Source organism: Rousettus aegyptiacus, unplaced genomic scaffold, assembly GCF_014176215.1.
Source record: "Rousettus aegyptiacus isolate mRouAeg1 unplaced genomic scaffold, mRouAeg1.p scaffold_m13_p_1, whole genome shotgun sequence".
In the NCBI taxonomy this organism is placed as follows: Eukaryota; Metazoa; Chordata; class Mammalia; order Chiroptera; family Pteropodidae; genus Rousettus; species Rousettus aegyptiacus.
In genome coordinates, this window is record NW_023416284.1 from 64,087,615 (window position 1) to 64,105,906 (window position 18,292).

The window sequence follows — 18,292 nt, forward strand, 5'->3', positions numbered from 1 at the left end:
CTGAAATTATACATTTCATATGGAGTAACTTTTTTAAAATCTAAAACACTTAAATATATCTTTATACACAAACTTTTTGTAGTAAAATATAGCTATAAGTGACTTAAAGACTCTAGTCTTCTTTGAAGACATCTTTAAACTTTTTTATACATAGAATATGCTAAAACAATACATTCTGCTGAAGGTTAGGCAAAGCGCATTATTTTCAAACACAGGTAGCGTAATCTAGGTCCTCCACTCTGATATCTTTATGTTAAAAAAAGTTAATCAAAAGGAAAAAAATTCTCTAATCACATATTTTCATTTGTATGTGGAAATATGCACAATTATCAAGGTAGATAGACTAGAAATCTTAGCCCTCGAATAATGTTTTGGTTCAAATCAACTTGATTGTCTACACCTATCAAATTATTCAGAGTATTACTCTATAATGTGGTAATGATTGTTGGTAGCCTCCACCTGTCTTGTAGACACTGTGCTTAGGTCTTGGGTAGTATCAACATTTCCTATCTAAGGTTCCATTCATAGAGAACCAGGCACAACTTCCTTATTTTAAAGGCAGTGAGATTTGCTTATGAATATTTTAGGGTAGAATCTAGCCTGCTCTATTTGTAGATTTGGAGTTGTTTGGGGGTGTAGTGATCTGGAAAAAGAATAATATTTATTTGGTACGAAGCTATCCTCAGTAGTAAATGATTTGGCATGGAAATTTTCCTCAAGCATTCTTTTTTTAACATAGAGGTATCAGTTGAGCTTATTTTAGCTGCAAAGTGGCATCATAATATTCCATTTTATTCTATTACTCCACCTCAAATTCTTTCTGAGTTTGGGACATATTTAAGGCAGAAGAACTAAAGCAACCCAAATGAGTGCCCACGTCTCAGTACTTTCTTGGCAGAACTGGTGACAATGTTCAGATAACCAACTGGAATCTAAGAGAATCTGCCAAGCATTTGCATCTTATAAGAGCGTGGTTTTTAAAAAAGGGTCTATTAAAAAGGTTGACACGTTTTGAGTGGAAACACCAATTCTTCCAAATATATTTAAGAACAAGTTTCAACTCTGAAAGTATAAAAAATTTTTAAAGGAAGAATGAATTTTTCTTCCTCATGGAGAAAATGAATGTGCCAGATGACATATACTTTTACTGGCATATATTTCACTGAGCAAATTCCTTAATTTTACAACTGAATTTTGCCCCAACTTACACATTAATTTGTCAGAACACAATATCATAAATGGGCCCACATCTGCAGTCCCAGATTTTGGCCATTTTCAATTTCTACATGTCTATGAAGAAATACGAAATTTGCATTAAGACCCTTTTTGCAGTCAGTGTGCTAGTGTGGAGAGGAGGAGGAAGCTGATAAGGTAATTACCATTGGTTCTGGCCCAGGGCACAAGAAAGGAATGTTGCCTGATGTGTGTTGGGATGTAGTCCCTGAGGGCAGCACCTATCAAGCAGACACACCAGCCTCCACAGGATGTGGCAGCAAGGTGAGAAGTGTGCATCCAGAGGTGCAAATTAGACATGGAGGAAAGCACTTAGAAGGTCTTGAAGCCTTTCTTTTGTTTTACATCTTGGTTCAGGTATTAAAAAAAATTTTGGCCACATCTCATTGGTTCTACTGTCTAGCTATTATCCTTTTTAGCAACTTGAGTCTGGGTAAAACTCAGGGCCCCAAATTATGAATGTTCTTACCTGGACAAAGCAGCATTTAAAAACTGGCATGTGATTCACATTGAAAACCCCCAAGCCTGTGAGGGGCCGGTGGAGAAGGCCACCACCTTAGCTTTCTCACATGAACTCTAGTGTGTTATAGAAGTCCAGGGATCGCATTTAGATTAGCCCTGGATTGGGGGCGGGGCGGGGCGGGGCGGGGCGGGGGGGGGGCGGTGAATACAACAGGTGATGTTTATACTGAAATTCACTCTCTCTTTACACAGGAACCACAATCAAGCCTTTCTGGAGTCTGGATACATGCGTGGTCAGGTCCTGCCCTTGGCAGTGGCCAGGCTGGGCTAGGCTGTGCTGCTGCTGGAGCAGGGTGTGCTCTGCGTGCTGCCGATGCTGTGGGCCGCACTGCTGTTCTCCGAGGCTGGTGGGGAGGTGGGGACTTGCTGCCGTCCTGCAGTCTCCCCTGCAGTTGATAAAGAAAAGGGGAGAAGAAAGACGTTAGGTGTGTGCATTCCTCCCTTTGTCATTTTATCTGATGTTCTTCTCAACCATGGGCAGAAGGCCTTACACCATAAGGCTGTTCTTTAGTTGGTGTTCTGTTTTCAAAGCCTCTTTCATGAGAAAACAGCAACTGCTTCTAGCTGTCTGACAGTCAGTTATAGTGGTTACGACCCCTGATAGGTGAGGATGAATGCCCAGAATTTCAGTGCCTACAACCTTGGAAGAAACCACCACCTGTTATACTGTGTGATTCACCTGACTGGCACCTGTATTCAGAAAACACTGTCCATCTCTTCTCATTGTAGGGTTTGGGGAGGTGAGATCTTTAAACTATGAGACCACTGACAGTTTGGCAGCCTTTTTTTCTGAATGTACCATGCAAAATGGAGGCGATGAAACCTCGGTTTCACCCTGGCCACAGCAGAGAACCATGTGCCCCTAAGCACATGACCCACCTGAGGTAGGAGGAGGCTGCTCTCTGAAAAAATTTGGGGGAAGGGGTTTAACTGTCTGCATGTAGGGACTGCGGTTGCCAGGGAACGCTCCCTCCAGCCTGAGGCTCACTGTGGGGTGCGGTGTATCACCAACATAGTAAACAACCCACTTTTCATTACACACCCCACTGCATTTGAGCTAAACCCATTGCTGTACCAAATGCGCAGTGCTTTGGAGAGAGAGGAAACGTTGGGTCACACACATGGTTTGCATTTAGCACTGCAAAAGCCTCTAGAGTTCAGTCTTTTCTTCAGTGAAACTGGCCTCAGGGCAGCTCTTGAAAATGGTTCTGGGTAGGGAAAAGTGATCAAGATCTCCAATGACAAACAATGCATTTTCTTTGAAAAGTCAGAGCATAAACTTCATAAAAGTCTGGTCAGCAGTCTCCCCCTACTCCTCTCTAATGTGGGAAGCCCCAGAGGGCCAGGTCTGTTTATGAATGAGCCTCCTCTTTCCTGTCACACTGAAAATACACAGCTATCAGCTGAAAACACACTAGCAAAGGCCCTGCCCTTCAAGTACTGGAACTTAGCCTGTTACCTCCATTCCCTTTCTGGGCCTCTCTGCCAAAAAAGCAGTTCCGTAAAATGTACAGCCGGCTCATGCCCCTGAGTCTGGTTACAGCTTCCCTGCCACCCATTTTATGAACCACACAGCTACAACACACATTTTTGCATCAATCTCATGGCATTTATAGACTTATTGCATATTCGGCCCTCGCTACATTTCCTAATTATCTTTTCTTCTAGGATTGGTGGGACGGAGAGGAGGTAGTGTTACCATTGGAGTGATCAAAGTTCCAGTAACACACACACCTCTAGGTCCTTTACACTTCTGTTTTCTCTCAGTGTTCTGAATTTCAACTCAGTGAATATGAGAAAATATTCATTTATTAAAAGCACATTATGAGGTAGAAGACGAATCAAGCCTAAAACTAACTAACCACGTGGAGACGAGGTTATGTACCCCTGGTGGGGGAGGTACGGGTTACAGCCCAGCCTGGGAAGATGGAGAGCTGTAACCCCAGAGGAGGGAGAGGTCTGCGTTCTATTTGGGGGTGTGATGGGTGGTTACAAAGGTGTTTTTAGGTAACTGGCAAGCGAAGTCATTTTGATTGACATTTGGCTGCTATATAACTCTTTGCCTAATGCATACCCAGAATTCAGTCTGTTATAATTAGATTCATGAACTTCCAGGCATAAACAGAGTATTATAACGAAGCTTAAATTATAGGCAAATTAGGGTAGTACCTTCTGCGCAGGCTTCTGTAGCCAGATTAGGCCAGCTAAGATTGTGATCCTCTTGTCCTCTGTCTCTGGAGATGCAGGAGGGATTGTTTAACTACCAATAAATAGAATGTTCTTTGGGCGGTCTCTAGGCTGGGCCCCTATTCCTTTGTTTCCCCTGTCGCTCATGTTTGACTAGCTCCCTAATATTAGGGGGTTGATATTCCTCGGAAGCAGAGAAACACTGTATTTTCATTTTTCTTTTCTGGGGGGCAATTTATATTTTGGACCCTCCCAGCAATGCCCTCTACCCATCACATATGTATGTAATTAAAGGTGGTGCCAGAAATTCACTTTCCCCAGAGTGGGAGCTTTCAAGAAGGAAATCAAATCTTAGTTTTTGTGATGTGCACACGTGTGCACACACACATACACGCGCACGCGTGCACATACACACACCCAAAAAAGAAAACCCAAAAACTTCCAGAGATCTGAACGACTCATGATATACTTTAAAAATTCAGCCCCCTCACAACCCACATGTTGATCCACACCCAGCTGGTTCCTCATGTTATTAATCAGAAGGGCTAATGTGGCTGCGTGTGAAGCACATTTTAAATATATCCTTTCCCCATCGGAAAAGCAGGAGGTAAGTCAACACCTCACCTCCCCTTTTTGGCTCACCTGGGCTTCATTTGTTCAGCCTGATAGCAGCTCAAGCAAGATGGCTTTGGCTCATCTATTGACAGTGAACAACTTTGTCTCATCCAGAATTTGACACGTGCTTGATTATTCACATTCAGGAAAAGTGCCAGGACTACTCCCTGCCCAGGAAGTCTGAATATTTGTTTTCCAATGTCTATTTGCCAAATATAATTTGTTGCCATGTCAGTTTATTTTAATCAGTGCCCATTACAAAGGTCTTTCAACTTCCTGAGTTTTGGAACCCCTTGAGCTGCTGATGCAAAACACTGTCCAAAATGAAACCCCACATAAAACAAACAAAGAAGTCTTCTATACTCAAGGTTTCAGGATACATTTCACCAAGGTGGACAAGTCAATTTAACCTAATAATCTACTGACTTGAGACAATGATGTGCCAAGGAGAATCTCTGTCTAAGAATCTGCTTGGAAATGTTGAAAATATCTTCTTTAGACTAACCCTTCTATCTCTGTGGCTATTTTATCATGTAAGACATGAGATTTATCAGTATAATCAAGTTGGTAAAAAAAAAAAAGTTTACCTTTTGAGAAAGTTTTTTTGTTGTTAGATGGAAGTGGTACTACAGAAAAAGTCGCCATGAGAAAGAAAGTTTAATGTGCAGATACTTCTGCTTAAAACATTGAAAAAACCCTGGGTTTTCTGTGATGGGCCCTTCAGTGTTCTGTTGTCTACCCCAGGGACCTCTGATTTTTTGGAACACTGTCTTTCTCTAAAATATCCCTTGGGTGGCAAATACAATCAGTCTACTTCTGGAGAAGAAGGGAGGATCCCAAGGGTAATAAGCAGGATAGGCCCACTTAGTGAATGTAAGGAATTCAAGGAAAGCTCTTGCTCATAAATATCAAACTTGGCCATCAGAAATGTGTCCAGTCTTCATCTTTTGCTCCTAAAATCTCAAACCATGTTGAGGAAAAGAGATTTGGGGAAGAGGGAGAGTGAGTAGGGGAGAGGTATTTGGTGCATGGGGTGGTACTCAGGAGGAGGATGTGTTTGGAAAAGGATTAGTTCCACCCAGCTCTGCGGTTGACCCTAGATACTACCAGAGATCATTTAGACATATTGTGTGTGTGTGTGTGTGTGTGTGTTTGTTTTTTTTTAAAGGAATAATCTGTTTCATTTCTTTAGCTTAGCATGGGGTTCTCCAGATCTGATTTCCTGCCACTTCTTTGGTGGGTCTACTTTACAACTGGGTTCTTATCTAGAAGTCTTTTCAGCATGGCAGGTCCTGAGGAAGAAACCTTATCTAAGAAAGATGTAAACAACACGAAGAGGATCTTTGGGAAAACCACACAACAGAAGAATTTTAAAGAAAGGTGAGAGGAATCTGATTATTTAGCCCAAAGGAGACTGTTTGCAAATACTGCCCACAGAGGATTATTACAAAGAGGAACAGACAGCTGTTCTTTATCTTCCCTGAGGTCAGCACAGAAGGAAATGACTTTAAATTGCAGTGATAAGGATTTAGGTCACATAGAAAAGAACTTGCTGATTATGAGGATTGGTTAGTTAAAGGGGAAATTTCTGAAATTTCTTTCTTGAAAACCATATGCTTGGGGGTGATGTAGACTTAATATTACTTGATACTGGAAAGAAAATAAAAAATATTTTCCTCTAGGCCTACACGTTGGTGGCCATTCTATACCAATTAATGTCTCTATCTCTTGATATCCTAATTACAAGCTCACTCCTACAAGGAGAGTAAACTAGAACTACCTTTAGAGAAGTTTTCAATCACTATGTATCATTTTTCAAAACTTGTCCCTCCCTACTCTCTAAACTACAAGACCTTTTTTTTTTTTCCAGCCAAAATTCTGCAAGAGGGGTAGATTACATGTTATAAATTATAGGGAAAGGGAAAGATGTTCCAAGGCAGGAATTAAAATCTCCTAACATGTCTGGCCTACCACTTTCTTTCTATATTCCTGCAGTACGGCCAACTGCTTTGCATCTGTACTTTGGTTTTCGGTGGGTTTCTTACTTTAAGTTAACCTGAGCTCTTGGGTGAACAGTGTATTCTGCCTTCTTCATATTCACACCAGGGTTCCCATATGTTCCAGCTGCATCTTTCTGGTCCCTGGTACTCAGTTTCTTGTCTTTTACTAGTCACACTTTAGCCTATCCTCTTGCTGTTTCTCTCTTCACCTGGACTGGAGGTGAGAGCTTAGAGAAACTTCAGCCCTCTAAAAACATTTGAAGCCTCCAGAGATGCTTCTAATTAAAAATTCTTACCTGACTCAGGCAGACCTGGGGATGTGCTTTAAGAACAACAAGGTGTGCTCTACTGAGGGACTGCTGAATACAGAAGCCTGAGGGATTGGGAAAGGCACACCTAATTCAAGACCTCAGCATTTTATTTTGCTCTGTGAAACATGGTGTTCCTTCTACTCTTAGATTTTTTTCTGCCTGTACATCTGAGCAACCTTAAATAGCTTATATTTTTGTAGGATTTTGGACTTCAGAAACTTTCACATGCATTTCTTATTTAAGCACGTTCACCTCAATAACCCTGTGAAGTAGGAATCAGAAAACATAATTAATATACCTGGATCAGGTAACAAAACTACAGCTTTAAGTCCAATTTCTGGCAATAGCTCACACTTAAGGTTTGTATAGATATATGTAAAGGGCAGCCTGATCTCTTCCCCCTAATCCTAATCCTTTCCCTCTTCCTTCCCTTCTTTTTCTTATTATCATCAAACTGTGAGTGAATCTTGTTCAGGGGCCATAAAGGCAAGTTAAAGTAAAGATAAATTATTATAACAAAATTTAACCCACCCCTCTTACAGAGTCTTGCCTGCAAAAGAAAGGTCTTTTAGTTTAGAGAATGGGGAGGGATAATTTTTGAAATCAATAAAAACTGATTGAAAACTTTTCTAAGTAAAGGTAGTCTAGTTACAAGAGTGAGCTTGTGAAATAATTACAATTAGGATATCAAGAAATAGAGACATTAATTGATATGAAATTGCAACCAACTCACAGGCCTGGAGGAAAATCTCATCAAAATGATAATTTATAGATTTTTTTTAAAAAAGGCATAAACCTATAAGAAAAAAAAGAAAGCTGGAGTGGTGACAATAGCAATACAATATTAAAAGTTGGTAAAGAAATGGGTGAGTAGAACTCACTTAGCAGATTCAAGAGACAAGAACCTAAGCCAGCAGTAGGAAAAGGTGGGAAACAACCACGTTATAACACAGAACTCTCCTATACTTAGGAACAATGGCATCAAGTACCCCTACAAGAAAGGATAAATGTGGGGTTATAAACAGTAGGGTTGGCTAAACTTCTGTATAAGAAGCAACAAGATTTCTGGAAATCTCCTTCTTTCCTCCATGGAGCTAGAACGCTGCCCTTCCTCATCCTGGAGGAAGACAGAAAGTTTACTCTCTAAAGAGGATGAAGCTGAGGGTTTCAGGAATGACCAATATCAGGCATAGCTGAGGGCACAGAACCACACTTAGAAAAGAGGATTAAATGAACATCTGCGTGATAAATTCTGTGACCTTCAGAACACTGACAGCCAAACCTATGCTCTCCAGGAAGGAAACAAGAAAACCAGTTTTATAGAAAACCTGATACACTCAAGAGGAAAGAGCCAAGGATGTGATATCAAGGGTTCTTTAATAAAAGGCCAAGCCATACCGCCACAAGCTCAGAACTTCTTCATTCTTAATCAATCCTATATTAAGATTCTCAGATATGATACTGAACCCATGACAAGAATAGGACAGATGTTGTTTTTTTTTTAATTATAGGAAAAATTTCTTGGAATTGAAAATTTTGAAGGCAGTATCAAAATCTCAATAGGAAAATAAAAACTAAGGATAAGAAATCTAGAAAATAAACAAAAAAGGAAAAAGGTAGAAAACAGCAAAGAAAGAAAAATTAGGAAAATTCTAGAAGTTCAACTTTCAAATAATGTGGTTTCTAGAATAAGAGAACATAGAAAATAGGAGCGAGAAAAAAGTCGATAATTTGAAAAAATCTCAGTGCTTAAGGACATGTTTCTAGACTGCAAGGGCTCCACTGACACCCAGTATAATATACGAAAATACACCTAAATCGAATACTAATATCGTAAAATTTCTTTTGGAAACATAAACGAGTCAGGAATCTGAATGGCTTAGAATTTCCCAAAAGCAATCTTCAGAGCTAAAAGTCAATAAAGAATGCTTTCAAAATTCTAAAGGAAAATGATAATACAAAATTCTATACCTTGCCAAACTATCTACCAAGTATTTGTATAAAATTAGGATATTTTCGGACATGTAAGGTATGAAAAACATTGCCCTCTTATGTACTCTTTAACCAAGAAAGAGAAAGACATGGTATACATGACAAAGGATATCCACAACTTGAAACTACAGGGAATCCTCAGAATGGTGGTGAAATAATGTAGGAAGACAACAACGTCCAAATATACAGGGCAACCAGTTCAGACAGGGATTGATCAGAAGACTCCAGGAAAGATTTACTGAAGAAAATCAATCAGTAGAACACCTGATGTCCAAATGTATTAAGAGGAGATTGAGAAAACTTGCAGATAGTCAACAGATGAATTAGTGACAAGTAAATAGAAAACTAAGCTAATGTGGGGGTTGGGGGAGAAAGAACAGTTAAATCTAGGGTAAATTAAAAGTCATGCCAGAGAAACAATATTATACTACATGGCTAGACTGTGATTAGCATTTAGGTAGTCATAATAACGTAGACAGTAGATACTGATCTAACCAAAATGTCAGTAGAACTCTATTAGCAGGATGGTGGAGGCAGGGGGACAAGAAGGGAGTGAATGTATAACTGGGGCACAGGGGTGAAAGGGAACTAAATTCTTATTTTCCATAATAAGAGGTCAACAGAAAAGGCCTAAAACTGATAAGTCAAAAAGTAGCAATATACTCATATTATTTAGAGATATGGATTAATGTCCAAAAGAATCAGCTAAGAGAAAAAAAAAATGTGCTCTGAAAAGCAAGAAAAGGGAGTGGGGCGGCAGGGGACTCATTTCTTTTCATAACAAGTCTTATAAAACTATTTCAGCCTTTAAACTATGTTCATGTACTACTGTGGCAAAGCTAAAGGTTTTACTAAAACATAAAAATAAATGCTTTTGCCCCTCTGCTCAAAACAAACAAACAAACCAAGATATAATTTTGTATATGATTTTGGGACCTTCATGGACTAGTGGTTAAGGACTCATGAACTAGGCAGGCTCCCAGGAGCATGAAGATTCAATGGTTCAATTTCCACTCCAACTATCCCTCTTCCCTGTACCATATTAGTGGAGAATGTAAGTTTTAGGAATGGAGTTTTCCAAATAGAGTTAATATACCCTTAAAAATGTGTCTCTTCTTCTGCCTAAAGTTGTCATACAATAAAGTGGGGAATCAGCTTTTTTAGACTCACAGGTGTGTAAATTGATATCTACAACTTAAACATGTGACTTGGTTTTGTGCTCTGTGCTGCAGATGTAAAGCATAATTCGAGAGAAGTCATCCAGATTAAGGACCGTTTCTGTTATGGAGGTAGATGCTGCCTGAACCCCCAAATATGCAATATAAGGTCTGAGTTCCACAGCTTAGGTTACTGTGGAAATTGAAAGGACTGAGTCAGTGTTTGTGTACACATCTCTCCTCATTGGCTACTGCGTTATGATCTCTTTTTAGCTAAACTTGCAACTAGCTGACCCACGTATGAAACAGAGAGGGTTCTGGACAGGAACCGAACACTGAGTCTTGAAATAAGCCTTTTTCATGCTTATATGACACTGGTATTTCTTATGCGCAGTCTTTAAAATGAACTATAGGTTACAGCTTTTAATAAAAGTCATTTTGAAGCTTTATCATACATGATGATAATAGGTTTAGAGTCCAAGTGACAGTGTCTATAAACCTTTTTGCTTCCAAATCAGCATAATTTATTTTGCTAGAAACCATCACAAGAAGGGTTTTTGGTTTTGTTTTTCTTTCATCTATTTGCAAACCCATTTCTATATTAACAAAACTTAAAAATTCCTCTTAAAGTCTCTGGTTTGAGGGAGAAGAGAGCAATAACGACAAACTTTGGAATTTAATGAGCAGCGATATAGGCCACAAAACCAGGCTTGGCTTTTTATCAGGTTTGTGAGCTTGGCTGTGGATGAGAGTCTGGGATTATCAGAGGGATTTCAGGGGGGTAGGTTCCAATAATGAATGCCATTTGGTTGCCCTACTTTGGCTGGATCTGGCTTCCTGGCCCTACCTGGCCTGAAATTAGCTTTTAGGGTTTGAGGAAAAGTTTATGACCAGCGCCAGACATGGCTCAGCAGGTACACATTAAGTATCTGTGGGTGACTGGCTCATAGAAAATTTTTAAGGTAGAGTCTTTTTGGAGTACTGTCAAGTTCATTCCCAATATACAGCATAAGCAGCCAACAGCCCTAGAACCCCGTGGCCATGCAGGAGGTTGAAAAAAAAGCTGCAAAGAACTGTTAGTCTGAGATCTGAACATGCTAGTATTCCTGTGACAAAATTATTTACTCAAAAATGCTACTCTGCTAAAAGCTGTCTCTTCTGGTGCTTATGTAAACTGTTCATGAGGAAGGATATTCCTAAACTGATTCATAGATGTTTGTGCATCCTCAGAATTATTACATTCAAGAGTCTTATTTTCTCTCTTTCATGTGAAATACACTTCACTCGAAGGTTGCTGATGAGGAATGATAATTTGAGGACTCAAAGCCTCGCTAGTAAACTCTCCTAAACTTTTACTTTGCATTTGTGACTTTCCCATGTTAGGCACCAAAGCATTCATTCTTCTCCTTCTAAAATAACGCAGTTGGAGGAAGCAGTATTTAAGTGAAGATTCTGATGAGGATTAAGATATAACTTCTCAAAATGCCCTTCGGCACTTCCCTTCCCTTTAAAGCAGTCATCCTTTCAGTTTGGCTAATTGGGACGATCCGTGGTAAAGCCAAAGATGATGGCATTGATCGATTCAGTGGAGAGTTAATGAAATTCTAAATAGAAGGCCTGAGCCTGTCACTGGCCTCTGACTGATAATTGAGTACAGTTTACCGAGGTTCCCAGTACAGCTGAATCCTCACTTAAAGTTGTCTATAAAGTCTGCAGACTTTAAGCAAAACAACCTATAATGAAAACAACTTTACCATAGACTAATTGATATAAACAAGAGTTAAGTTCCTACCAAATTCCTGCTGCATCTCATCGATATTATAATGACACAAGTTGAACCAAACAATGCTAATTGAGGCCTGCTGTATAAACTATAAGTATCCAAGAACAAATAATACCAACTAGCTCACACGATATATCTCAAAATGCATGTCTTTCCTTCTTATTTTTGCAAGGAACATATGAAAGAAGCAAGAGAAGGACAGCCCATTTGTTCCTTCCCCCCTTGCTGGGCTGGCATTCTGTGTTGGGGTCAGAAGAGGTTTTCTGTTAAGGCCAGAATGTTTCAACCTTGGGATTTGTGGGAAGGGTCAGGAGGAAGGGCTCATTAGAATTTTGTGGGGTGGAGGACCAAGTTTGAAAACAAAGCCATTGTTTCACCATTTTTGTTTATAATTCATGAAAATTATTTTGAAAATTTAAATAACTAAAGGAAGATAATAGAATTTTATGTTTATCAAAGAGAACATGGTATGAATTTTTAATTAAAAGGTTGAGATATTTTGGTTTAAGCCAAAGATTAGGGCTTCTAGTGGACAGTACTCAGCACCTTGGCAGATGCCATAATGAAATCGTGGCTTCCCTTTTAACTTCCTACCCATTTATATGTCTATTCTGAAGTCTTTAGCATTAACGGTTCATAGTTCCAGTTTGTCTACATGACCTTCCTTTAATTAAACCCAAACTATGAAAGAGCTTTATTAGAAGCGAAACTTTACCAACATCTCAACAGCAATGAACACAGTTCACACATCCCTTTCCTAAAACTGCTTAAAGCAAATTATATTTTTGCAAGATCCAATTTATGCCAAATACGTAAATGTGAAAACAGTTAGAATGAACTTTCTTTCTTTCATTATTTCATCCATTCATCCATGCAATGAAACACCAAGGTTCCACTGTGCAGCAGGCACACAGGATGTGCATCGAGTACTATTTAACAGTTGCACTAACCTGTGTGAGAATAGATGTACCACAAGGCCCCCGTGAGGAGTGCTCCAATCACAAAGGCTGCGAACGCAATGCCCATCACAGTCAAGGTATCTAGGCCGTGGAAAATGGCTATAAGGAAGGGAAACCAATACACACTTCAAGTTAGTCTGCATCATATGTTGCAATTTTATATTTGTTTCACAAGCATTGTCAGAAAGGCTGAGAGCTGACTAATACAATTAAAGGATAAAATTAAGATTCCCACACAATATACTGTATTCGTATTATATTTTTTTCTGAAAAGAAAAATGAAATTATCAGATTCGTAAGATAGCCTCAATTTGCAATTATTTTGAGCAACATACTAAAAAATCAGATTTGTAAACTTTGTAAAACCTTAAGTTGGGGGTTCACTGTTTCAGTCCTGAGGAGCTACTATGTGAATGAATGGTAAAGAGGCTTGAAAATTCAGAGGTTAAGAGGCTTTGGAAAATAAGGCAAACTTCCATTACCAAAATCTGACTCATTGCTTCTTATTCACTGAACACTTCCAACAATAAGACACTACACAGAAAACATACTTCAAAGACTTTACAAACATATTTTCATGAACATTTAAAACTGTGAAAAATAACAGGAAGAAAGGGATGAGAAGAAAACATAGGATAAGGATAAACTATTTTTATGGATTATAACATTTCACTGATCTCTTCATATTAAACTCTGTCTTAACTATGTATTGTGTCATTTAAAACAACCTATATATATATATATTTTTTAACACTTTTCCAACCGTGATCTTTCTGTGAGGGGAACGGAAATATTTCTCAGTAGGGAGTGATGTCAGTTTTATGGTCAGCAAAACATATAAATAGAACCAATTGTTTCTCTGTTTGGCAAAGATTTTTATATTTGAAACTAATTCCAGGCCACAGAAATAGAACATTTCCTTTCATTTAAGAGAGCTACCTTCTTTGAATCACTTATAAAAAGTTAAAATCAGGTTCCAAGGGAGAGGGGTTTTCAGTAGAATATAGATTTCTAAGGTCTCTGTTTTTATAATATAAGTTTAAGGTATAGGTTCTCTCCATTATTTCAATATTGTTTCTACATTCCTTGCCAGTCAGAAGCAACTCCAGCTGATCTCTATATAAATTAAATCTCTGCCTTTCAACTCACTTCAGTGTTAAAGATTCACTTGTAGATGAATGTGATCCGTGAACAGCCCTAGCACTTGAAAGGGCTCAGGAGAAGTATGTCGTGGTGGAAAAGATTCTGGAAGGATTCAAATTCCCAAGTTCTGGTCCCTCTTTTCTAACCATGTACCCTTTTCTGTGTTCATTTAACTTCTGAAAAATGGGGATAGCACTACTTCACCTGCTGAAGGTAGGAAGTAAACAAAAGGAGCTTGCAAACGGGCTAGGGATCCCCCTGAAGGAGTAGGAACTAGATAGAACTCTCTGGAGGTTAAGATGAACCAAGGCATCAACCTAATTTAATTTAATCTAGCCACAGGACTAGATTAAAAGGACTAGATATTAAAATATGACTTGCCTTTTTATGCCTACAGATCCAAAAGTGGGGTGCAATTAAGAGATTTTAGTGAAAACATTCTATAATTCTAAACATGGAGATGTCATTTACAACAATTAAACCAGGAAAGTTTGAGAGAAAGTGTCCATATGTGTCTCTTACTGGGTTCCATCATATTGTTAAAAGAATACACTTAATATATAAAATAATATATAAACTAATACACTTAATATCATACTTTCCATGAGATTGTTAAAATAATTAGTTAACAGAACATTTTATAAAGTGCTTTGTATAAATGAATTCTCTAGACTGATTGTCATGTGCATTGATGAGGTTAGCCATGGAGGGTTTTAGGGGAAGAAAAAAATACAGATTCTCCTCACAAGGCAACATCAGTCAGAAGAGCTCTGGGGTTCACAGCCACAAAGCCCAGGTTCTAGTCCCGCCTCTGTGCCAATTAGAACCAGGGGCAAGTCACTTAAATGTTTCTGGATCAGAGTTTTCTTCCATAGAAAGTGATAAAATTGGCCCAGATAATTTCCAGTGTATCGTTTTGTAGTAGTTGGTACCTCTTTTTTTCTAACAAGCCCTCTCCCAACCCCAACACTCCCTGGACTAGAGATTGTCTTGAAGGTATAACTCGTTCCTTTAGCACTACTTCTCTGAGCAGGTAAACAGTGTTAATGACAGGTAAAGCAAAACACTCCTATAGCTGTATGTTAATGATCTCAGATCACAACCAATTAAGTATGCAAATAATAAACTTCTCTTTGTAAAACTAAGTTACTACCCTTTCATTAAGTCCATACACACAGATGAATCAATGAATTCATATTTTAAAGTGGCAAAAGTACAGAGAGAAAAAGGAAGGAAAATGAAGTGAGGACAGAGGAAAGGAAAAAGAAAGTATGAGAAAAAAGGGTGGAGGTTGAGTAAGAGCATAAGGCTCCTTATCAAAACTCAAAGTCTGGCAAATGCCCCATAACCAACTCATTCTTATAAAAGCCCAGGAGGCTATATTTCGAAATAGTTGCATAAAGACTTACGTGGAGAAATTGGATTCGGTTCCTTAATGCTTGGACCTGTTCCTGAAACAAAAACATAAATCATGATGCATTACACAGAGCAATCAAGTTTTAAGCAAAAGGTCATCAAAATCTCAGCAGAGACCGACACTCTTCTATTTGTTAATACTCTGTGAAAGCTCTGTTGATTATTCTCTTTAGATATCAACACTGTTAACATGGATTATTTGGAAATCTTAAGCATTGTACTCTATGATCAATTGCATGGGCTCTCCAATTTAAAGAAAACTTGAAGGTAAACACCCAAACTTAAGGAATTTAAGTCTGACAATTTTTTTCTGTGTGTACACCTTTATACTTATTTAGAAAAGGATTCGATACTTTTAAATACCATGTTTTTCCAGTGTATTCATATTATTCCATTAAAAAAATTCTTTTAATATCATGTATATGAGTTTTGTAAAAGTATCTTTACTCTTCTATCCTTAATGCTACTGCCCTATAGAGTTCAGCTCCTCTTCATCACACATCTGCATTATTACAGTTTTCCAAAATGACCTCCTTGTCTCTATCACTGTCCCGCCCAAATATTTTGTCCTCCATGTGTCCCCTAGAGTGAATTTTTCCAGATCCCAGAGGTGGATATGTTACTACTGCCCTGATTTAACTGCTAAATGACTCCCCTCTATTTATAGAAAAAAAAAATTTAAACTCTTCAGCATGGCACACAAAGTTGTGCCTCCCTCCTTCACTGACCTCTCTCCTTTCCAAATGGGATCCTTCTCCTATGCTAGGCTCCTCATAATTAAGTAAACTCTCCCAATTCTCTATGTTATCACACTTTGCAAGCTATCCCTGAAATACCCATCTCTCCACACCTGCTTTGTTAGCATTTTCACAGGGAGGTCTTCTCTGACTCTCGCACTGCCCCATCTGTACCCTAGCAGGGCTGGGCTCTCTCACCTCTGTTCATTCCATCCCTCTTCTGTTACACATGTACCACATCACATTGTAATTCTCCCTCTCTTTTTTTTTTTTTTTTTTGAGGTCAGGGTCTAGTTCTTACTCATCCGTATATCCTCAGGGCTCAGCCCAGCATAAAATAGGCCTGACAGTAATGTTTGGTGAAGGATGATTAGAATGTTGATGTGCTTTTTGAAAGTGAAGGCAATAGAGGAAACTTTAAATAAGAGTATACGAAAATGCTGGTATGCTTTCATATTCAGAAAGCACTACACAGCTATGATCTCATTTGAGGTTCATACTAACCCTGTGAGGGAGGCAGAAAAAAAATTATCACTATTTTACGAATGAGCAGACTGAGATTCTGGTATCATGTGACTAGCCTAAGGTCTCAGCTGGAAAGAATAAGGGCAGAGGTCGAACCAGAATTCCAGATTCTGCCTTGCAGCCTAAATGACTGGTGAGTGCTGCTCCATCCTTAGCTGGAAAAGTAGAGATTGAAAAACTACTTGTGCACAGCTACTCACTGTCTTCAGCAGTGAGAACAGCATAGATGGGGGGAGTATACCATGGCCCACCATTTATTTCTGTATGGCCCATGAACTAAAAATACATTTTGTATTTTTTTAATGATTGAAAAAAACCAAAAGGGTAATATTTAATGACATGTGAAAATTATGTGCAATTCAAATCTATCCCATAAATAAAGTTTTATTTGAACATAACCATGTTCATTCATTTACATATTGTCTATGGCTGCTTTCATGCTGCAATAGCAGCACTGAGTAGTTGAGGCAGGGGCTACAGGAACCACGAACTGAAAACATTCACTATCTGGTCCTTTATAGAAAACGTGTGCCGAGTCCCGGCACAGACTCTGCTCCTTCTCTTTAGAGTTTAAAAGTGATAAGTGTTTAACGCCTCTCTTTTCATCTCTATTTTTACTCAAGAAAGAAGGAATATACACATTATGTTGGAATCCAGAGTGAAGTGAAAAGAACTTGTGAAAAATTGACCAAAAACAAGCAGCATTTGAGTTGATGTTTATAAAATGAAGACGCTAGACATGACTGTAAATTTTCAGGATTAACCAGTCTCAGTTGGGTTGATCACATTCTTGCAGCATGGGTCTCATGATCCAGCTCTAGGGGAAGGAATGCTACCCGATGAATCAAAGCCACTAAAACCAAATTCGATTAATTATGAGATTTTAAGAAAATCTAATTCAGTATGTAGAATACACACCGATTACAAAATGCCCACAAAAACTCTCTCCGAGGAGTTTCGTCCTATCAGCTTAGTTGGCAGTGATAAAATAACGATGGTGAAGCCTTGTGTTTGGATATTTGTATGGTGTTTTATAATTGACGAAAACTTTCACTTGTACTATCTCATTGTAAACTCCCAAGAACCCTATGAAATAGGGATATCTAACCACAAAATTCTCCTACTTTTAAGCAGTAGTGGTTTGATTTGCTAAACTAAGTCCAAAGGCATTTAAAGGTCTCCACAGTGTGCATCATATGAGAAATATACACACTTCTGGGAACAGTTCCATCCAATTAGCTACCCGTGGTTAAATTTTGTCAGTCAGAATCCCCAAGAGGTTCTACATAATGATTCTCCCCTAAGGAGACCTCACATGCAAGAATTTAGGTTTTATAGCAAGGCCTGTGTGATGGATGGCATTGTTTTAAATTTCTTAATGGACTTATGTTATGATCTAATCCTCTTCCCTCACCTCAAATCGGGGCCTTTTCACAGAACTAAACAGAAACAGTTGTTGCTTATGTCCCTCCGGGTAAAGTTCCTCCTTGATTTCTGTGCATAAACAATAATAAGCACAAGCTGCAGAACCGAGGTTAAAGGATTTTATCCTCTAACCTTTTAGTTCCAAAATCCCCACTAACCCCTGAGTATAATTAAAAGAGCTCGATGTCCGCTGGAACCGTATAATCGAGTTGGCATGTTGAAAGGAAAAGAGTGGACACAACAATATTTACTTTTGGTTTACGGGTAAGATTGTAAGAAAGGAATCC

General features: G+C 38.7%; 1 protein-coding gene across 1 annotated transcript in view; it reads right to left on the reverse strand.

The window, feature by feature from the left end:
- Window positions 1-1,874: 1,874 nt before the first annotated feature.
- TGFBR3 (transforming growth factor beta receptor 3) overlaps window positions 1,875-18,292 on the reverse strand; it is a 173,460-nt gene continuing 157,042 nt past the window's right edge. The window contains exons 15-17 of the mRNA XM_016134290.2: window positions 15,312-15,353; window positions 12,751-12,858; window positions 1,875-2,141 (exon numbers count right to left, since the gene is read on the reverse strand). Coding sequence (XP_015989776.2) covers window positions 2,023-2,141; window positions 12,751-12,858; window positions 15,312-15,353 — 269 coding nt within the window. The 3' untranslated portion in view covers window positions 1,875-2,022. The remainder of the gene's footprint in view (window positions 2,142-12,750; window positions 12,859-15,311; window positions 15,354-18,292) is intronic.